We start from the raw sequence: 21,139 nt of genomic DNA, 5'->3' as shown, positions 1-21,139 counted from the left end.
TAGGATACTTCAGACGAACAGAGGAATACGGCCTTCATGGTTGGCGGGGGGAGGAGGCGGTGACCTTAGCAATTATGCCTCTATGCGCGGGGAATTGAGTTCAGAGTGTAAAGGTTACATACTGTTCTTGGGTTCCGGATGAATATCTTGGATCTGCCAAAGGAGTACTCTTCCATTGGGATCTCTAGCTCATTAAACAGAACCTCCACACCAGACCTGGAAGAGTGATCAAAACCCCAAACAATGTTTTCCCCGAGTTATGAAAATAGCTTTACCGTATAAAATATCAGGTTCTCATTAATACACAGAAAAAGCTACATAAAAAATTTACAGGTGTGTGTTGTGTGTGTGTGCGTCCGTGTGTGTGTGTGTGCGTGTGCGTATGCACAACTGGTAGGAAACAATTATCTCCTTCCAGCACGTGGGCCCTAGAGATAAAATTCCGGTCGTCGGGCCATACAGCAAACACCTTTACCTGCTGAACCACCTCTCCAGGCCTAACACTGCTCCATGTTTTTAGGATAATCACTCATCCGGACATCATCTTTCTACCGAAGGACTTCTAAGACTGATTTCCACAAACTAACCCGAATTAATAAACATTACTAGAGCAAATCTAGGTTCAGAACTATGCATCCTAAGAAATGTACAATTTTCTTGAGTTTATTAGTAATACAAAAAATAGTCAGTTAATCTATCAATGGGGACCAAGAATGAAAGCAAAAACCTCAGGCCTCTACTGAACCTACTCACTTAACTGTGTGCTTTTGGGTAATACCCTCGTGCTTGGTGCCTGAGGAGGCCAAGAGAGGGTGCTGCATTCCCTGGAACCAGAGCGTCAGGTGTTGTGACCTGCATGGTAGAGGCTGAGACCCGACCGCAAGTCCTCTGCAGAAGGAGCAAGCGCTCTGAAACCACGGAGCCACCTTTGCGGGCCCCTCCTGGGCCACTTCCATCATCACCCTCATGGCAGAGGGTAAGCGGAGCCTAAATCAGTGCTGAGAGCCAAACCAATCAGATGCTACAGAGCATGGCCTCATGTGGAAGGAACAGGCCTTGACCTTGATTGCAACATCAGTTTCTAAAACCGGCCTGGCTCCACCAACCTGCGAACTGCCTGCCAGACAGGGAATGAATAACGTTCTGTGTTACGGCGTGTTTAGCGCAACATCCCAGAAATTAACGGTGTGCAGAGACAACACCCCGAGTCTGCATTAGACACACGAGACTATGGCATATGAGACTCAGGATGCAAGTCTACTTACTACTCAATCTCCTCTAAAAGGCTGGGTCCCGCTGAGAATGTACATACGGCCTTGGCCCAAGAGGAAACGCCCCACGAGCCTGCCTCGGCCCTGAGCAGGCATGCTGCCCCCGCTGCAGTGCTCAGACTTCTACAGTCCCCAGGGCCATCCTGGTTGGTGAGAGTGGAGGTGCTCACAGGCCAGGCCCGATTCCTCTCCTGTCACAGCTGCTCTCCAGCACACGAGTTCATACAGCAACTACCAACTGCCTATGAGTTCATCACGCGTACGTTTGAAACATTCATTGGCATGCGAGTTTCATTTCTTCCGTTTCAATGTCAAAGAAAATTGCCACCTCTACGGTAAGTGGAGAATAATCTCCAGTGGTACCCCAATGGAAGAGGGCACAGCCAACTTCACATACAGAGACACATCCAAGCCAAACCAAGAATACAACGCTACTCGGACACTTTAAAAAAGCTGATGATCTCACAGACACTTGAGCTGCTTACCTTGCTGGTCCTTTCCAGTGAGGCCACGTTTGCTTGCAAAGCATCTTGTATCTTTCCAGGCATGGTTCATAGGCCTGCCGGAAGGCGTAGCCTGCCCGCCTCACTCGGACGTTCTCCAGAAGACCCAGGTACCTGATCTGATGGCAGACGAGGCTCTCGTTGAAGATGTGCGCTGCCTTTTTATCGTTCGGCTTGATACACCTAGAACGTTTCAAGTATTTTAGGTTTTAAACTCTGCCTCCGTGCATCTTAAGTGGCGTTTCATATCTAACCGTTCCACGGTTAATTATTTGCCCTTCTAGGGAAACCAAACCGTCTCTAATTATTTCGAACCATTTCACAATAAACTAAAAATAAATGCAATATTGCACACACTGCAATTAAAAAAAACGATGAAGACCCGCGGTGGCACTGATGGGCGTCAATGACGAAAACGGGACGCACTGCACAGTGACGTTTGCAAACCAGTCTGAATTCCTAGTGCCCAGTCCTCTGAGAGGTGGTGGGGGAAATCCACATAGAAGACACACATAAGGAAACCTTTTATGGTGACAGATGTGTCTATGTATGTGTGTGCACACACTTCTGGAACCCCAGCTCACCCGTGTTCAGGTAGAGTAGTGTGACAATGACCTCAGGAATCCCTCACCCCGTCTTCCCAGCACTAAGATTACAGGCAGATCCTGAATGGTGATAAGAAGATCAACTCCCCCCTGCCCCCCCCCCCCCCAGGGCCTCTGTTCCTCTGTAGCAGGGCTTTCTGTTGTTTAAGAAGGACTGCGTCCTCAGACTCCCTTCCTACTAAGGAGGTATAGTCATATAATCAGATTTTAGTATCAAAGCAGAGCTAATGTGCTGTGTTCTGGTCTGCGTCCATGAAGCGGGCCTTGGCCAACTCAGCGGTGGCTGTGGGTGTCAACACAGTGGGCAGCCATGGTTCTTTGACCACGAAGGTGAAGAATGCACCATGGAAATGGTGGCTTGACAAAACAGCAGGAACTTTCCCTGTTAGCTCTAGAGCTGCTCTCATACAAAAAGTCCTTACGTAGAAACAAGTGCCAGATTTGTTATCAGTCTCGGATCACACAAGGGCTTGGCTCACACAAGATCATCACTCCTGGGCTGCCTAGCACAACTGTAAAACATCCATGGTATGGTTGTACAACTGTCAAGTGACCTCCCTAACACACACACACACACACACACACACACACACACATACACACACACACACACATCAATGGTATGGCTGTACAACTGTTAAGTGACCTCCCTAACACACAAACACACACACACACACCAATGGTATGGCTGTACAACTGTTAAGTGACCTCCCTAACACACAAAACACACACACACACACACACACACACACACACACGCACATGCACACATACACCACCGACAGCTAAATCTCATCTCGTTTTGTCTTCATGTTTGTATGCTTTCCCTTTGACCATATAATGTCTGCTTGCATTCAGTGAGAGATGGCTCAGGAGGAACGTCTTAAGTCCTGGCAGTCTCCAACACATGCATGCAACTGGCTATTGATACAGAACCAGGGACAACGAATGGGAAGAGTTCAGCCTTACGTCTGAAGTCCGAGGCTGCCCAGATTCTAGCAGCGAGCCCGAGGACCACTTCACAGCCTTGAGAACAATTTCTTACAGGACACACAAGAACTAGAGAACAGGGAACTCCCGAAGGTGATGGTGCGTAGTTTATGGCTCACTTGGGTGATGCCGCCAAGGTAAACATCATGATTATAAAGTAATCGAACTGTTCATCTCAAAGCTGTGTGTATCACTTCATGCAAACGGCATCTCGAGAGAACTCGATAACCCCACTCCACTGAGAAGAGTGTAAACAAACGATCAAAGATTCCGGGGTTATTTCCTAGAAGTGAGATTTTTTTTTTTTTTTCTCCCGACACATGTTCTAACTTGGGTAAATCAGAGCAGGAGACTCGGGCTATTTCTGTTTCTACTGATACGAATTTCAGGTAAACAAACCAAACATCCAGAAACTGTCCCTCACTCTGGTTTGTTCCTAGCTGAAATTACAAGGGCAAGGTGCATGCTGGCATATGATCTAACAGCCCGCATGCTTCCTGCTGCTTCAGCAGATCCTAACTCGAGTGGGACCGTCCCGAATCCAGAGCAAGCAACATCTAAGATGACCTAGGAACTGGAAAACAAAGGAACAAAACTGACGTGACACTAGGTTTTAGGGGACGTCTTTCTTATTGCCTCGAGGACAATGGGCTGCTTTAGGAATGGTTTCCCCCAAGAACATATAGGGGCCTGGGTCGTCAGGGACCCCAGAGTGACTACCAAGCTGCCTACTTCACTGTTCTGCTCCTGATACGACGTTAGAGGCATCTAAGCAGATGCCAAGGACAGAGAGGTATCCACAGTCTCAGGAAAACATCTTCCCATTTGTTTCTGTGATTTGTCATTTAAAAACAAAACAAAACATAAAAACAAAAAGTTGGGAACTCCTACATGCCGCCAGCTTCCTGTCTCCTGTCAGGCCACACCACATTTTTTCTTTTCCTTTAGTATACACCCTCCCCCCCATTTTTTGGAAAGAAATACAGCTGTGGATTTTTTAGGACAACCAAATGCCGTATTCTTTGACCTATCTCTGTGTTTGCTACTCTCCACTTGGGCTGCTTTTAAATTTAAAACAATAGGAAAAATAAGATTCAGCAAGCGTGCTTGAATTTAAGCTCGTGTTCCGGAAGCACCTGATGTAGTTCGGATTCTTGGTCTGCAGGTTCTTCATCAGAGTGGCCACTGAGGCCTTGAACTGCGACCCGGCTGTCGGAGGCCTTTTCAGGTTGACCTTCGCGGGGTTCCCTTCGGGAAACAGGGATTTGATGAGGGCGTGGCCAGCCTTCCACATGGCTTGGGACAGGTCTCGGTACAGGAGGTCATTGTTCTTGTCCACAAACCCTTCCACCTGGTACAGCACCTGTGGAGAGCACACGGGACTCAGCGCCGGCTCACCGCGCAGGGCAGCGGCAAACCAGAACGACGGCACCCACACTCCTTCAACATCACAAGTCCCCAGTGCGCTGGTCGCACATATACCCAGCTCGCCTCCAACTTTGAGTTCCATCAATTGGAGGTGCAGAAGAGGTCAAAATAAATTCCAATGCCCTTCACGGTTGGCAAGAATAAACCCCAACATGTCATAACATTCTCAAAGGATTTCAGGTGGGCTTTGGTATGTGTATGTGTCTGAACGGATTTGAGGATTTTCCTTTTATTTGCTGATCGCATGCCAGTCTAGTCCATTTCAAAGCAGAAAAGGGAAAACAGATAACACTGACATTTCTACAGCCGTCCTAAGTGCCGGAGAAACTCAGCAGGGATGTGGCCTTCACTATCACGGCCCAATGGAGAAAAACAAAAGGCTAATGTTTGGGCATCCTAAAACAAAAGGTAATCCAGCTATTAGCCATCTCAGTCAGTGTCCAACTAAGGGCTCTCTCCTTGCGAAATTTTCATTCTTATTTTAAAAGGCAGTATTAAACCCAATCAATAATCTCTTGAGATTCTAATAATCAGCCTCCTATCCAAATTGTTTTTTACTGACATTAACTTCCTCAAATACTGAGAAAGAAAATTTAACTAGGTATTTTCCCCAGTGTCTCTCAAAAAAATCTCAATCTAAGAATTCTCTATTTTTGCTAAATAACTTGTACACTTAAAACCGTACTGTAGGCCTTTCTTCTGGAAGGTCTCCTTTGTTACTGTTGCTAGGCACTTCTGACAGAACAGCTTAACAGCTGAAAATAATAAAATGATTTAATAACATTTTGTAGTGTTCATTCAGGGCCCTGGGTTTGTCCAGTTCTCTCCTGTTAGCAAGATGTAGCTCAACACAGTACAGACTCAGCTGTCGGTGAGTGTGGGTTGCTCTTACGGACCTCATGCGGCCAGTGTTCAGCATATCCGTCTCCCAGCAGCAGCCCTGGGGACAACTGTGTGCCCGGAGGCTGGGGAGCTTCCCAGTACCTTGCCAGCATAATGCTGGATTCTGAAGCAGCTGTGTGGCAGGGTCGTATCGTTGAGGAAGCGGGAACACTTGCTCATCCGGCTCTCGAAGTGCTGGTGGGTGGCACAGACTTGGTTCAGCTTTTCCAAAAAGGTCTCGTCTGTGACGGTGCCGGGTCTCAGGCACTCTTCGTCCAGCATGGCCAAGATTCCGTTTGTGTTCTGAGAGAAAAGAAACGAAGGGGTTTCCTTCCTTCCTTGCTTGCTCTGTTCTGTTAATTAGTCCTAATGACAACCCCTAGCACAATCAACTTAGCCACATGCAAAAATTCTGTTTGGCTGCTACAGAAAAGAGACAATCAAAGAGTCACAAGGCCACGGAGGAAGCCAGCTCTTTTCCAGAATGCCCCAGGTGTGCTGGGGGTGGACAAAGGACAAAGCCTTTGTCTTTGTGTCTCCTTCCCCAGCAGACAGGAAGGGGCCGAGGTCACCTCACCCTCAGTACAAATGGAATTCACAGACACGTGTGCATGGGCCTCAAATCCAAAGTCAAGTGTGAAGTCAGAGGTGGCAGGGGAGAATGGTGTCAAGAACAGGCTACAATCCCAGCACCGTCTCCTATGGCTTCTGTTTGCTTCACAGCTTAGACAATAGATTGGTCTCACGTTACCAGACTGTTCATGGATTCAGGGTAAAGCTGGGTTTCTTGGAGGGAGGGGATGGTGCCGTGTTTCGGGATGTTAATGATCCCGCAATCAAGAGCTTTGCAAAACCACGTGCAGAATAAAACTCTGATTCCAGATAAAATTTCTAAAGGGGTATTAATTATGAATGTAATTTTACTTGTGCGTTCGGGCTCTAGGATCATCTTATTTCAAGATGAGCCAGTCCGAAAGGGAGCCAGAAATCAGAAATCTCCTACTTTCCTAACAAATGCAGTGCCCTTCCTCCGACTGTCCCCAGGGCTCCTACGTCACAATTCCAGAAACAATCCAAGCCACTGACCCTCAACCCCACCCACTTCCACTGAAGCAAAGGCCCTGCCCTCACGAGGCTATGGTATCCTCTGGCCAGAGTTTATTCATTCCTTACAAAACCCAAGGGAAGAGTGGTCTCTCAAGTGTGCTCACAACATCCCAGAATAGACGTTGTTGTTCAGTGGCGGGGGAAGGAAACGCTTCCTTTGGGCCCCTGGGCTCTTCCGCCAACACGAGTTTCTTCAATCATATATATATACAAGGGATTTTCTGGGAGATAAGCCTGTATAGAAGCGTGCTACATTTCCCTCTATTAAGAGAATAATTAAGTGCTGCTGTTTATGAGAAAAACACTCATCGGGAAAGCTAGACTCCCCACAGCAGAGCCCCCCAGGCAACAGAATTTCCTACAACTTCCAGGAGAATCTAGGATTCCTGGATTTGAGGTGAGGACTCTGATGGCAACGCTCCCTCCACCCCGCCCCAACCCTGGTCGGAGCTTTCAAAACTAAGCTCCCTTTTGATCAGGAAGGAGTGGTGCTTTGGAATATCGTTTTCTGTGTTCAGCTCCGTCCAAGGGGGAGGTTTTCAGGAGGATCGTGCGTATCAATGGGAAAACACTGGCTAAGCCCATGACTTCCACGAGGGCTTAGGGGAACAAGCAGAAAAGTGCTGAGTACTGGTGGCATTCAGAAAACACAGCACCCGTGTCTAGGGCAGGTAAAAAGTTGGCAGGAGAGGTAAGTTTAAGTCGTCTCAAACTACTAAGTCAAGGTCGGAAGTTCTAGCCACCTGAGGGTAAACAAAGGGGCTTCCAGTTTCCACACACAGATACAGCTTCCTACAGCTACTACAAGGACCTCTCCAATACTGCCTAGAAACAAAAACCTTAGACCCCGAACACCTCTCTGAAAACTGCCCTGCAATTTCCCCCACTTTGCTCCTTTTCTCGTTCTTATAAACTTTATATAAAGCTCATAATAAAGTCTTCTGAAAAACTCCCGGGATCTTGGCCACCAGCCGTCAGCACACAAATGTTGGTCTACGCGAGGCCCTGCCATCTGAAGGCGTAAAAGGGCCACAACAGGACATGACCGGGGATCCCGGGTAAGTACGGCGAGGCGAGAAAAGCTGGCCATGCACACACTCAAGAGCCGAGAAAGAGGTGAGGATTATCATAACGTCTTCCCAGCCGAGCAGTTCCACAGAGGAAGGCGGAAACCGCAGTGAGATCATTTGCGTGCAGTGTGAGATTATACCGCTCAAACCTTCGTGAATCCGTTAAGTACTCACGTTTTCTATCAGGTCACAAATGATAGCATTGTTGAAGTAATCAATGTGAGTCCATTCTATGTCCTGAAAACAGAGCAGAACAACAAGACCAAATCCATGCGACAATGCGTACCGTCATCAGAAAAGGGACAGCTGCCCTGCCACCCCCATTGCTCTCTCTCCAGAACCAGACCTCCCCAACACAGCAGCCCACCATGGACAAACCGAATGGAGCCACAGCCCTGGACCTGTTCCAAGACTGCTTCCCATTCCACGCTCCCATCTGTGGCTGTTTCCCATGCACTCCATGGGCTCGAAGCCAAATATTTACTCAAGGGGCCCTGGGGTCAATATTGCTCTGTGTATACTTATGATCTTTATAAGGAAATAGGGCAGAACTTGATCCCAGCAACCTAAGGTCTAGAGATTATTTTGTCGCCATGAGGGAAAAAGTCATTGTAGAGGCAATGCTGATATCTAAGTCGGTTAACTATCTCCGGTGTAAAAACAGCCCAGAGAAGAGAAAGCAGTTTCTCCAAATCATGGGACACCTACCCCACGAGCCTCAACACTAGCTCCAGAGCCAAACCTGTTAGGCCAGCTGCAATCATCCCTCTCTGCCTAACCTCCATCTCTAGGTACAGACACTGAACCTTCTTCCTAAGAGAAAAAAAAAATGCTGATCACATAGCAAGCGAGCGGTCTGCCTAGACACGTTTCAGGGATCCACACATTAACGTCCTGGCATTCTGCATGTGATGAAGAGACAGGACGAGAACAAAGCTTGCTTTTAGGGTGTTTATGTTACCAAAGGTTGCCGGACAAGCACAAAGCTGTTCTAAGTAAAATGGTCATTTGCAAACAAAGAAGTATTAACAAGTTGGTTTAGTGGGGATTGGCAGCCCCATTAGAAAATTCAGGCAGGAGTGTATGGAGGCACATGCCTATACCCCCGGCACTTGAAGGTCAAGGCAGGTGGGTGGATGTTGGGGCTATCTTGGGTGACACAGCAAAATACTGTTTAAAAAACAAGTTTGTGAGTGTGCACACACACACACACACACACACGAATGTAAGCTCACAGAAAACATAGCTCTATCTACTATCAATCTATCAATCACCCATCCATCTCCAATCTATCTATCTATCTATCTATCTATCTATCTATCTATCTATCTATCTATCTATCTATTATCTACCTACCTACTTACCGATCTGTCTGTCTGTTTACCTACCTACCAATCTATCTATCTATCTATCTATCTATCTATCTATCTATCTATCTATCTATCTACTATCTACTTATGAATGATACCTTGTTTATATTCTAACAAATAAAGCCTGCCCAAAGATCAGAGGGTGGAGCTAGCCACTGTACAGACAGACAGGAAGTGATATGGCTGGGCAGAGAAGAGAATATAAGGCAGGAGGAGCCATGAGGTCAGCCCTTATTGGCTGAGAAGTGAGCAAGATAAGTTGGCTGTGGCGTGCTCCTTTCTCTCTCAGATCTTTCAGAGAGCTTTGTTAGGGTACAAGCAAGATATGGCCACACTATTTACCATCCATTGACCTATCTATCTGCCAGGGGTGGGACGTCATGCTTGCAATCCCAGCACTTAGGAGGCTGAGACAGGACTATCTTGAGTTTGAAGTTCATTTGGGCTACACTGTTAATTTTGTCTCTAATGAGGAATCGTGGTGGTGTGTTAAATAGCTCAGCCTGAGCTCAGTCCCTGGTACCCACATCGTAGGAGAAAACTCTCACAAGTTGTACTCTGACCTCTGCACACACCACAGCATGCTCAGAGCCACAGCAAACAGATGCAACTTAATTGTTTAAAAGAGAAGGAAAACAGGTAATAGTGTTCTTAAAAACACTGTGCCAAATCAAAGGTGAACAAAAATAGGGACGCGAAAATAATCCCTTGAGGAGGATGTTTACTGAAAAATGAAAGCATGAAACATTAAGTTTGTGTTTTGGAATTAAAGATGAGAGGACTTTACAAACAATTATTTCTGGTTATTTTAAAATAATAGTAAGGGAGACAATCCTTAAATAACATCTGGAATACAGTGACCGTATAACAAATGCTATGCTATTTATTGTAAATTTTGAAAACCCATGCTTTTTAAGATTGAGCAAAAAAACTCAAAGAATCCCTCAGTCCACTTGTGGTGATGCTGATTTTCTGGGTATATAATTCTTATTGTCAACTCACTCGAAATCTACAACCATAAAGGGTCAGTCTCCGAGCCACCCTGTTGCCACCACCGACAAAGGCTTTCTACAGGCAATCTATACACAGCTTTATCACTTTTAAGACAGATGGACTCTGGTTTCTTCATTTAGCAACATGCATCTGATTCACAGTGCGTGTGTATGAATTACTCACTCCTTTCTATGCTGGAGTACGACTAGTCTAGGGTGCGGATCGACCACAGTAACTCAGCCACTGGTCTCCATTTTAACAGCACGCTGATGTTGGGGCAGCTGGCCCAATCCCTGCGTTCAGGGGCGTGGCTGCCCCAGGGGAGTAAGGTACCTTTAAAAAGGACCGGGTCCCACCCACTGTTTTTTGTCCCCCGCGATACCCTCTGCTTTGCTGGACCCTTGGCTCTGTAAGTTCCCTTATTCTCCTTTTATTAAAACTGATTTATTCTAAAAGGACTATTTTTTGGTTATTTCCAAACTCCTCCGACCGCTGCTATACGTTATTTTACCTAACTACGCTGGAATCCAGAGAGGACTGAGGGCCATTAACGACTATTTAACACCTGTCTACTACGTACCAGGTACTGCTCTCCAGACTAGCGGTGCAGTACCAGAGAAAGCTGCAGCCAGCACAGCTGCCGTAACAACCACAAAACACAGAGATACAACCAACAGAAGGAAGCTGAGAGCTGACTCTCAGGTCACATGGAGGGAGTCTCCCGGACACAGACTATTGGTTCTAATGGAGCAATCGTTCAGTTTCGGCTTTACCTCCCGTATGTACTCCTCTTGCTCTTCCTTCAGAGTAAGTTCGATGAAGATTTGTTGAAGCTTCTCGTTACAGTAATTAATAATGAACTGCTCGAAGCTGTTCTCCTAGGGGGAGAAAAGGAAATACACGTAAGACCATATCACCAGCTCTCCCTACCAAAGACACACGACGCTTCACTCTGTATGAGACGCCACACGCTCCCTTCAGACTTGACGGAGGCCCCACACAAGCTCCCATGACAGACAACACCCCTTGTAAGCGCTCAAGGGATGGCTCGTGAGTCAGCGAACAAACGAAATACGCACGGATGTCACAGTTCTTACAGGTGGATTTTGAGTCGGTAGAGAAAGGCCCCCAATTTGTTCAAACTCCGCCCCCCCGAAGTTCAGTAAAGACACAGCGAGGTCCATAATCCCTGTCAGTGACTACCCATACCCAGTCATTCATCCTTGGGGCCTCCTGCCACACCTGTTCCCTCCAGCCGGAATCAGGTTCCTCACTCGACACCCGGTTACCTAAGTGTGCACACGCATGTGTACACGTATTGGCTATGTTCACAGATGTATCTGATCGGACGTTACTCAAGGGGAAGGGCTGAGCCAATCGTCTAGCTCGCCGTGGTGCATGCCGTACTGCATCGTGTAAACCCGCAACACGCACTGCATCAGCAAGTGCAGACGCCCCTACTGAACAGAAATCCAGGGAAGTCAAAGCATCAAGACCACGCGCCAGTCAGAGACAATGTCTCCTCTCAGAAGGCTGTGTCACGCTCTCAGGCACCCCATGCTCCCTCTCCAGGAGTCCTGTGTCATTTCTATCATCTCTTAGGAATCCAAAGCTCTATGAAATCATTTTCGAACAATCCGAAGAGCTCAGGGAACACACTGAAGGTGCCAATGTCATCTGCTGGAGGAACATGTGTTCCACTTAGAACCTTCCAGAATGACACAGACGTGGTGCCAAAGCTTGTCTTCTTTGCTTCTCCCTCTCCCTCTTGCCAAGAGGTGCTGGCAATGGGCAAAGAGACACAAAGAGTCTACCTCCGGGAAACTTGGCCAGTCCTGCTCTCACAAGGAACCCCCACATACAGGAAGACTGAGGCCATCACTCCTTGTGCATAAGCACACAGTGGCCTTCGCGTTTCTCTCCAAACGACAAAGGCAAAAAGCCACTGAGGTTTCTGAAAGCTCATCTTTACAATGACTTCGGTCCTTCCCTGGGTGGACCTGAACTGGGTACTCATGGCAAAGCCCCTAACTACATCCCTTGCCTGGTATCCGGTTTGTCATCACGGTAATGCAGGGACAGAGACTTCTAACTCCAAACCACAAATGACACACGGGTGTGCACTATCTTCGACTGACCTCGCTAATGCTAGATTTGGTGAAGCATCAATGGTTTCGACGGTCCTGGACGTTTTTACTAAAGAAGCAAGCATGGGTTTGCAATACTTCCACAAACGTAGTTTTAGATGCAAAGGGCACCCCCCACCCCCGGGTGCTTTTGCACACACATCCTTTAAAATCTCAGCACTAACAATTTCGATTAGAAACTAAAGTCAGTCCACTATGGCTGCTGAACGCCGTCTCACGCTTAACTAGTATAACGTCGTTTCATATATAAGAAACATCAGGTTTTTGTGGTTTGGTAGAACAGGTACTCACATAATGCTATGATCACAAATAAAAAAAGAACATTCGAGTACCCGATGCAAGCAGACAGACCTCTTAGACTGGGAAATAAACAGAGAGAGTCTCCTGTCTGTGAATCTGTGCTGATGGAGCAATTTCAACACAGTGATGCTAAAGTCTCAAGTGTCCACTGATGGGGGCGGGGGGAGGGAAATGACTGGTGTCCTTGGATACAGTACGTGCTATGGACGCTTTCAAAACAAGACTGTGAAATACACACACACACACACACACACACACACACACACACACACACACAGGTTAGAAGCCAGCGGCAAAGCGTCACGATTACAACACAGCTTGCGGATTAAGTTCGAGCTAAATTATATTTGCCATCCAACCTTTCTAATTCCCTGCATGGGTTCTGCACCTCATATCCACGCAATTAGCCAGCAACCACTTGCTACAAAACTCACGCAAACTGGAGAAGCTATTAAATAGCACAGGAACATGCAACAGACCAGCACTGCAAACGGTTTATACTTACTGCATTCTGGTGCGGGGGGGAGGGGAACAGACACAAAATGCAGTTAGTTCCTAATTAGCAACAGACTTTCAATAGTAAGCACTTTCTGTTGTTCATTGAGCTAACTGGCACCTGCACCAGGGTCCGCATGGCTAAGCGGTAGAAGACTCGAGGTGAAGACACAGCCAACCTAAGGGAGAGTCTCTAAACTTGGATGTTGTGTCTCAACTGTGTTTCTGCTACAGAGGGCAGCTCTTCAGGATGAAAGGGGCCCGCTGAAATGCTCACACGTCATAAAACTTTCCCGAAAGGCCTAGCGCTCAGAGTCCAGGGCTGCTTGATTCAGTGTAACATCTGTGTAAAGAAAATCTACGTGTAGACCCAAGGCCTACATCTACCCAGAGTCAGGGACAAAGGCATTTGGAAAAATCACACAAGAATGACAAGACCCTTCAAGGTCCAGAAGGACCTCCCGTCCATGACCCGTTTCTGTGTGCTGTGTGGGATCATGCTGAACTAGCTCCTCCTTCAAAACCAGTTAAGATGGCATGGAGACAGTATTTACCTGGAGACGGTCTAAGAACAAAAGCTGAACTCTCCAACCTTATTCTAATGAAAAAGGTCACCCTTCCAAGCCCCCGAACAAAACCGGAATACCCAACCATCAGTGCAGAAATGAACGTATTCCCCCACATGAAATCAACCTCTATTGCAATTATACTCAACATACTCCAAAACACATCATGGCCAGAGCAATAATTACTGCCTAAACTGAAGGCCAATAATATACATATATTGTGGTCTAAGTTGAAGCTGTTGACGCTGCTCAACTTTTGAAAGAAATAGAACTTCTTGGACAGAATTAAAACTTGGAAAATTGCAAGTAAAAGCCTATAGGGAAGGAAGAAAGGAAAGAGGGAGGGGAGGCAAGAGGGAGAATGGGAGAGGGGGAGGGAGGGCCTGGTGGCAAAGTAATTCTCATAGGAATTACTAACTAATTCTAACCCATTTCTCCATTCCTACAGGTTAAAATAACACAAGGTTTTCAAATGTGGGTCTCCCTCCCCTTTGTAAAATGTACAAAGCAAGTCTAGAAATCGTCATAGAACCTGAATGTCCCAGCAAGCATCTGTGTGATGCTCTTCTCCATGGCGAAAGTATAGTGAGTAGCCAGCACCCCGCACGCCAGTCTCACGAATCAAGTCTCCAGGAAAGGAGCTGCCTCCACGACTTAACCCCCTCCCTAGTATTATTTACTGCTGTGCCCACATTGATTCGGAAAATCAGAGGATAAAGTTGAAACATTTGGGAACGTATTCAAATGAGTGCATTCAGGTTCTTAGCGAATGACCCCCCTAGCCATGGAAGCTTGGAACATCCCCTGCCCTGAACAGTCACCTGTGGGGACACAGAGAACTATACGGTACTGGGGTTAGTGCTACTTTACAGTGTGCACCAACCACACACGGGAACAGCAAGCACCCAATGTTTATAGCGGCAGAACAAACTAATGCTTTCAACCCTAGGGCTTCTTAAAACATCTTCTAGACTCTGAGCTGAGCCGACTGTGCTCCTAGCACGAGTCAGAGCTACTTTCTACCTCAGGTACCAACCATGACTGTTCTACGAGGCATGACTTTGAAAAACGTGTCCAGAAATATTGGCCTATTTACAATCTCCTTTGCAAGAGAAGCAGCTAAGGATATTTTATACTTCTAAAGGCAATTTCACATTTTTATAAAGTTGAACTCTTCATAAAATCTAAATATTAAAATTAAGAAGTAAATACAAGGGACAACTCCATATCTTATGTATTAAGGACAGGAGACTGCATTTTGCAGGAAACCAGACAGTTCCAACAACCATGAGTTTTTCCCAACAAAAAGTGCTGCTAATTCTACAATACACACTGTCAGTGTTTTCTACAGGTTGGCTCTTCCATCTGAGGCCAAACATTTGGCATTTGGACGTAATCTATGAGATGGGGTTTCATATTTCTATATAATGAAGGCACAACAAATGAAATGGCTCACTTACGGATAAAGCCACAGCATCCGCGCATCTTAAGAGACCCCGGGATGGACACTATTTTCACAGAAGAGGGTAACAGACTTAGCCACGATCATTTTTTAAAGCCACCACTCCAAGAAATAGGCTCCAAAGCAGTAACTAATTCTTTAAAGTAAACATCAGGGAAAAAAAAATTCCTCAAAAATGTATAAGAAAAACACTTAGCATTAGCTATTCACTGTCCTAAGCATTTACAGAACTGAGTAACTAACAAATTTCCCTTTAAATACCTAACATCTTTTTTCTAGGTAAGTATCAAATATGGCAAACTTTTAAGAAAAACAATGCTATTTTTAGATTATTAAATATTTTTAACTAAACTACAATTTTTAAAAAATTAGTATGTTTGTTTGTTTGTTTTGGTTTTTTTTTTTTTTTTTTTTTTTTGAGACAGGGTTTCTCTGTGTCACAGCCCTAGCTGTCCTGGAACTTGCTCTTGTAGACCAGGCTGGCCTTGAATTCCCAGAGATTCCCATTTCTGGTGGGACATTGAATTAGCCAGCCCTCTGTCTGGATGGGAGCATTTCAGTCACACAGGATGTGAATTACCAGCCAGTGATGCCTCCATGTCCAAGGGACTGTTAATGTTTAATTAAGTTTCCCAGTAAACTAACTGCCAGTTTTAATAACTTCCTGTCAGATAAGCCCTAAGGAAAGTTTCATATTGCCCAACTTACTTTTGAATGTAATATAATCTTTAAAGTAATAGCACTTATTCCTTCCCCCCTTTTGATATAAGGCATTTATTTCCATTGTCTTCATACCCTCCTCCCTGGTCAGCCCACTTAGTCCTTAATGGACAAATTATAAAAATGTCTCGGAAATCCAAGACCAAATTATCAGATAAAACAAAGCCCAAACTTAACTGTGCAGGGCATCTGGACACATTTTCTTCCTTTGGAAAGAGGGTTTCCTGTTCTACCAGGGTGTAGGGCTACAGTGTTTTCCGTGCACCATAGTTCAGTCTTTCACCTTTCTTTATCCTGTTTCATTGACCTGTTTTCCAAACGGACATCAGACCACACGCAGCTGGCAAGGCAGACAGGTTCGCCCTCCAGCCCGGGCAAATCCAAGCATCGTCCTCCCAAGGCTGAATGCTCCCGCTTCCCCTCCATTCAGAGAAGAACCAAAGAGACAAAGGGCTTCCGCCTGCTCAGCCGAAAGGCGCTTCTATGCAAGGGACCGCGGAGCCACCGAGGTAGACTCGGACAGTTCAGGAAACGTCCTGGGCCTTTACTGTCCACTCTTTTCCATTTTTTTAAAAAAAAGTTTTATTTATTTATCTTATGCATGGGTGCTCTATCAGCATCCCTGGCTTTATGCCAGATGGAGAATCAGATCCCACAAGAGATGGTTGGGAGCCACCAAGTGGTTGCTGGGAATTGAACTCAGGACCTCTGGAAGAACCAGAGCCACCTCTCCAGCCCTTGTTTGTCTACTTTCAAAGTGAAACTCACAGTGCCCTCAAAGCAGAGCCCTGTTTCCTGTGGTCAATCTTGACGGAACCAGGAGGCGTTCTATTTATACTCTGTTATTTTTACCTGGGTGGAGATTACAGAAACACCCGTTTTCCCTGATACGGAGTCTAAATACTTCATTCACACTACCTCCTCCTACTTTGGCTTGTGGTACTGTTCAATTCTTAATTAGCTGAGCTTTCTGTGGTCAGTACAGGCATTTCCATGTTATCATATTGCCGAGAATCCAAGAAGGCATAGGTTATTACCTGATATGTGAATAACTTATTGAAAGAACATTTAAAAAAGGAACCATTATGATTTTGAATAAAAAGTAGATGAAAGTATCTAAAATTATCCAGGCAGATTTTTTATTCCGAATGTCTCCAAACGAATGTTCATAAATTAAAACAAATTATTAAAATCAAGATGGCTGGAGATTAAACTGAGATGGTTTCGAAGGGAAATGGACGGAGCCATTAACCACAACGCACAAGTCTTACTTCTCTCAAGGAACTAAGAATGGGAATGGAAAACAGAGCATACAGCATGACACACCTATAATCCTAGCAACTGGAAGACGGGGGGGGGGGGGGGGGGGGGGGGGGAAACACAGGCAGAACTCTGTCATTAACGCCAGCCTGGTCTACAGAGTCAGATGGGGCCAGCCAGGGATAAAACTCGGGTTTCCAGGTCTTGGCAGCAAGCAGCTGAGCCATCTTGGCGGCCTGTTGTTCAAACCCATTCACCTACTCTACATCTATTAACTAAAGAGCTCTTTTATAGAAAGGTCTGATTTAAAAAAGTATACAATTCACTGTCCTCTTAATCTCAAGAGGATTTCTGGGTTTTTTGAGTTAATTGTGTTTAATTTTTAAAAAGCATCTATTTCATGGAGAAGAAAGTAAACTCAGTGACTATATATAGCTGTGATGGTCAGTTTGGATGGTAACTTTACCCCAGTGTAGATTCCCCTGATGGGGGGGGAAGAGTCAATAAGGGATTGTTTACATTAGTTGCACTATATGGGAGGGAGTGGCTGCCCACTGTGGGTGGTGTCACTCCCTAGGCAGGGTACCATGATTATGGTAATCGAGGTGGGCGGGCCTGTCTGCCCACTGTGGGTCGTGCCATTCCCTAGGTAGGGGATTCTGAACTATTTCAGGGAAAGCAAGCCAAGCACCAGCCTGTGGATGTACTGACCAACTACCCCAGCTCCCGCTGCCTTGACTGCCTCATGGCGAAGGGCCATAACCTAGAATTGTGACCCCAATAAACCTTTTCTCTTCAAGTGGCTTTCGTCAGGTTATTTTATCATAGCAACAGGAAGAGAAACTAGGAGAGTGGCCACTTAACAATTTGCTGTGGCTATAACTACTTGATTTGCGCAAAGCAGTAAGTTGTGTTTAAAGAGTGCACTGACGGCATTAGCTCCAGGAGTGGCAGGCAGCTTCAGTTCACACTGACGGTTGTGTCTACAGAGCATTTGGGCTCAACCTTAACCGCACACTGGCATCGCCAGGGAGCTGTGGAAACACTACTGCCGGGTCCTAGGCTGGCGAGTCTGATCTGACTGTCCGTACAATCTGGACGTAGGAATTCCCGAAAGTGCCCAGGCGGTTCTACTGTGTAGCCAAGCCTGAGACGTACTGAAGCAGAGCCTTCCCCAGAAGAGCATTTAGAGAGACAGTGTGCGCATCTTCTTCATAACTAGAGCGTCGAAAAGATGCTGCACTGACTTGGGGCTGGAAGGCAAGGGCAGCAAGGTGTGGAGAAAACCCGAAACAAAGGATTGCTGGAAGAGACGTCACCCAGGACCAAGTTGAAGGATTAGGTGCCTAGAGCAAGCACACTCTAAGAAAGGAGTCTAATCCAGTTTCCTGACTTCCTAAGAGCGTGTGTTTCTCTCTTCACCCGCAACAGCCTTTCAAGACCTTAGGACAGATTGTAAAATCCCAAGCAGACAGGGAAATCTCTGCTGTGTTTGCCTGTAGTACATGGATCACATCAGACAGTCAATAAAGAAACGACGACTGTCTTCTATGGCCTGTGAGGGGTACTGTTTCCGTTGAGAGCTGCTGGCAGGGCTAGTTTTCCAAAGCTAATCACATCTTAGGACATCCTAGAGGACAAAGCTATCAGGACGTCTCAATATAACCCCATTTTCCTCTCAAAATAGTTTCAGTTGGGTATGGCGGTGTATGCCTGTAATCCTACCACATGGAAGGCAGAGGCAGGAGGATTGCCAGGAGCTCAAGTCTATTGTCAACCTGTAGTAAATTTCAGGTCATCCAAAGGTTTTGTGTGGCATGACACTAAGAGCCTAGCTTATGAGCAAAAAAAAAAAAAAAAAAAATTGTTCTCTGGCAAAATCAATGTGAAATCACAGTCTTTAATTTTAGGAGCATCATTAACTATATTTTTTTCTTTTAATTTTCTATTAATATCTATGTTTACCACTCAGCCAATTCAAGAAACTATTTAAGTTTCGATCAAGGCTATACCAGCTAAGAGGTCCCTTCCCTTAACATTGGCCAAGAATGACTCTGACACCTGCCTATTTAGTGGCAATAATCTGAGATCGTGCTAAGAAAAATTTCAGTACAGTGATTTCTGACACACACAAGAATCCTCCCAAAGCACAAACTTCCTGTTCTTTCATCAAGAGACCCGTAGCTTCTTTTGCTGATTTAGCCTAAGATGCTCCAACAAACCAGGAATTGCGCTAAGGGCTGAGCATTCCAGACGAGGGCAGGGCCAGCTCCTACTCCTCCATCTAGGAAGGATCCCAGAATGTCCAGAAACTGGGAACCATGGTAAGATCAGGGAAACGGGGGAGGGGGGAAGGGGGAACTGGAGGCCTGTTAACAACATTTGGGCTTTTTCAATTTCCAAATACTGGGAAACCCATGAGTCTGGGGAGGAAAGTAAGGAACTGACCTTGGTCTTAACCCTAATAAGAAAGAGGAGCAATAAAGAAAATAACAGGAAGCCAGGGACTTGGCCCTGGGTCGGCGGCGGTTTAGTTACTGGACCTTCAGGACTTTACTTCCTCATCTATGAAATGGGAATAACAGCAACACCTAGGCAGTAGTTACAACAGTGTTTGAATTCAGCCAGTCCTGGCCAGTTCCTACAAACAGTCCTTAGGGACGAAACCAGACTGAGGGAGAGTCAAGACCACTAACAGAATCCCCGAGGACTGTCGGGGTTAGTGCATAAGAGCGCCTGGTCGTCTTTCCTGCGATTCGAAGATCTTAATTTTTTTGGAGGGCGTACATTCTTTGGGAGGCTATTCTAGGCAGGGATTGGTTCATTAACATGCAGAACTCATTACTGTGGGTGAAAATTAAGGGAGGAGACAGCGAATAAACGCGTTTCCTTAAGCCAGACTAGAACAGTACTCCAAACCTGCCGCTCAAAGTCAAATGGAGGAATTCTATACGAATGTGTAATATTTAACCACATAGTCTGGGGCAGGCAAGTGCCTTCTGAGCTTCTTCTGCCATGGCATTTGCTGTTTAAGATCACAGCGGGGCGTGGCCCGGATGAGACTGAAGGAGACCTCTAATCCTGACTCTGACCCCTGAGACTCAGGAGACGCCGCCACAGAAGCGGCAGGCTTCCCCATTTCCAGGGTTTTTGATGCTTCATGTCTCAAACAACCTATAAATGGCTGGATGGCCACAGACATCAGTGCCCATGTAACGCAGCAGACACATCGCTGTGTAGAAATCGCCAAAACTGACGTGAGAGCACATGTGTGCACACGCACACGCCCGTGACTATACTTACACAGAGCTTCCCTGCAGATTCAAAGTATAGTTATTTATATAGTTATATATAAATATAGTTATTTACATATTGCCCATACAATGTGACTTCATTTCTAATTGTTCTACTACTTCAATAACGGTGGTACTCATTTTTTAAAAAAGCAAATATCTTACCTCAAATATTTCAAAGCCGTAAATGTCCAGAACACCCATGACCTTCTTTCTCACTTTGGTTTGTGCCTTTAAAAACATTTCATGTTAATAAGTTAATACAATCATAATATAATTCCGGGAACAACCAAGAAGCACAGACCTACACATTCGTTTTGAATCAGAACAATGATTCGGTTGCTCTGTTAAAGCTTAGGTAAGAGAATTGGTGTGGAACCCTTCAGAAAATCAGCAATGATGGCGTAGTCACCAAAGGCTGCAGAGACTCTGGCCAGCAAAGCTCCCATGCTCACCTTGTCCAATGCCCTCCCTCCCTCTAGTGAAGAACTGTTAGCCCCTAAGAGAGAAGCCATCTCTGTTCAGTGAGGTGCCTGTGAGCGCTCAGAAAGCTGCTGGCTGCTCTGCCAAGACCGGCAGACCAGTCTGGTCACTAGTGAGAAGCCGGAGCACTCGGCCGGCCGAGAAGGGAAACAAAACCCTAGCAAATTCCAATTTAAGCGAGATGGGGCCATCTT

At 46.0% G+C, this 21,139-nt stretch overlaps 1 protein-coding gene across 3 annotated transcripts in view; it reads right to left on the bottom strand.

Annotated features, from left to right (window-relative positions):
* The window catches only part of Myo1b (myosin IB), a 153,349-nt gene that overhangs the window by 20,237 nt on the left and 111,973 nt on the right, over positions 1 to 21,139 (bottom strand). For all 3 annotated transcript variants that reach the window (XM_038315512.1, XM_038315511.1, XM_038315513.1), the window contains exons 13-19: positions 20,628 to 20,693; positions 10,993 to 11,097; positions 8,031 to 8,093; positions 5,782 to 5,982; positions 4,506 to 4,732; positions 1,757 to 1,957; positions 123 to 216 (exon numbers count right to left, since the gene is read on the bottom strand). In XM_038315512.1, the coding sequence (XP_038171440.1) occupies positions 123 to 216; positions 1,757 to 1,957; positions 4,506 to 4,732; positions 5,782 to 5,982; positions 8,031 to 8,093; positions 10,993 to 11,097; positions 20,628 to 20,693 (957 nt within the window). The remainder of the gene's footprint in view (positions 1 to 122; positions 217 to 1,756; positions 1,958 to 4,505; positions 4,733 to 5,781; positions 5,983 to 8,030; positions 8,094 to 10,992; positions 11,098 to 20,627; positions 20,694 to 21,139) is intronic.

This window comes from Arvicola amphibius, chromosome 18, assembly GCF_903992535.2.
Source record: "Arvicola amphibius chromosome 18, mArvAmp1.2, whole genome shotgun sequence".
Taxonomy (NCBI): Eukaryota; Metazoa; Chordata; class Mammalia; order Rodentia; family Cricetidae; genus Arvicola; species Arvicola amphibius.
This window is presented reverse-complemented; position numbering and strand designations above follow the sequence as displayed.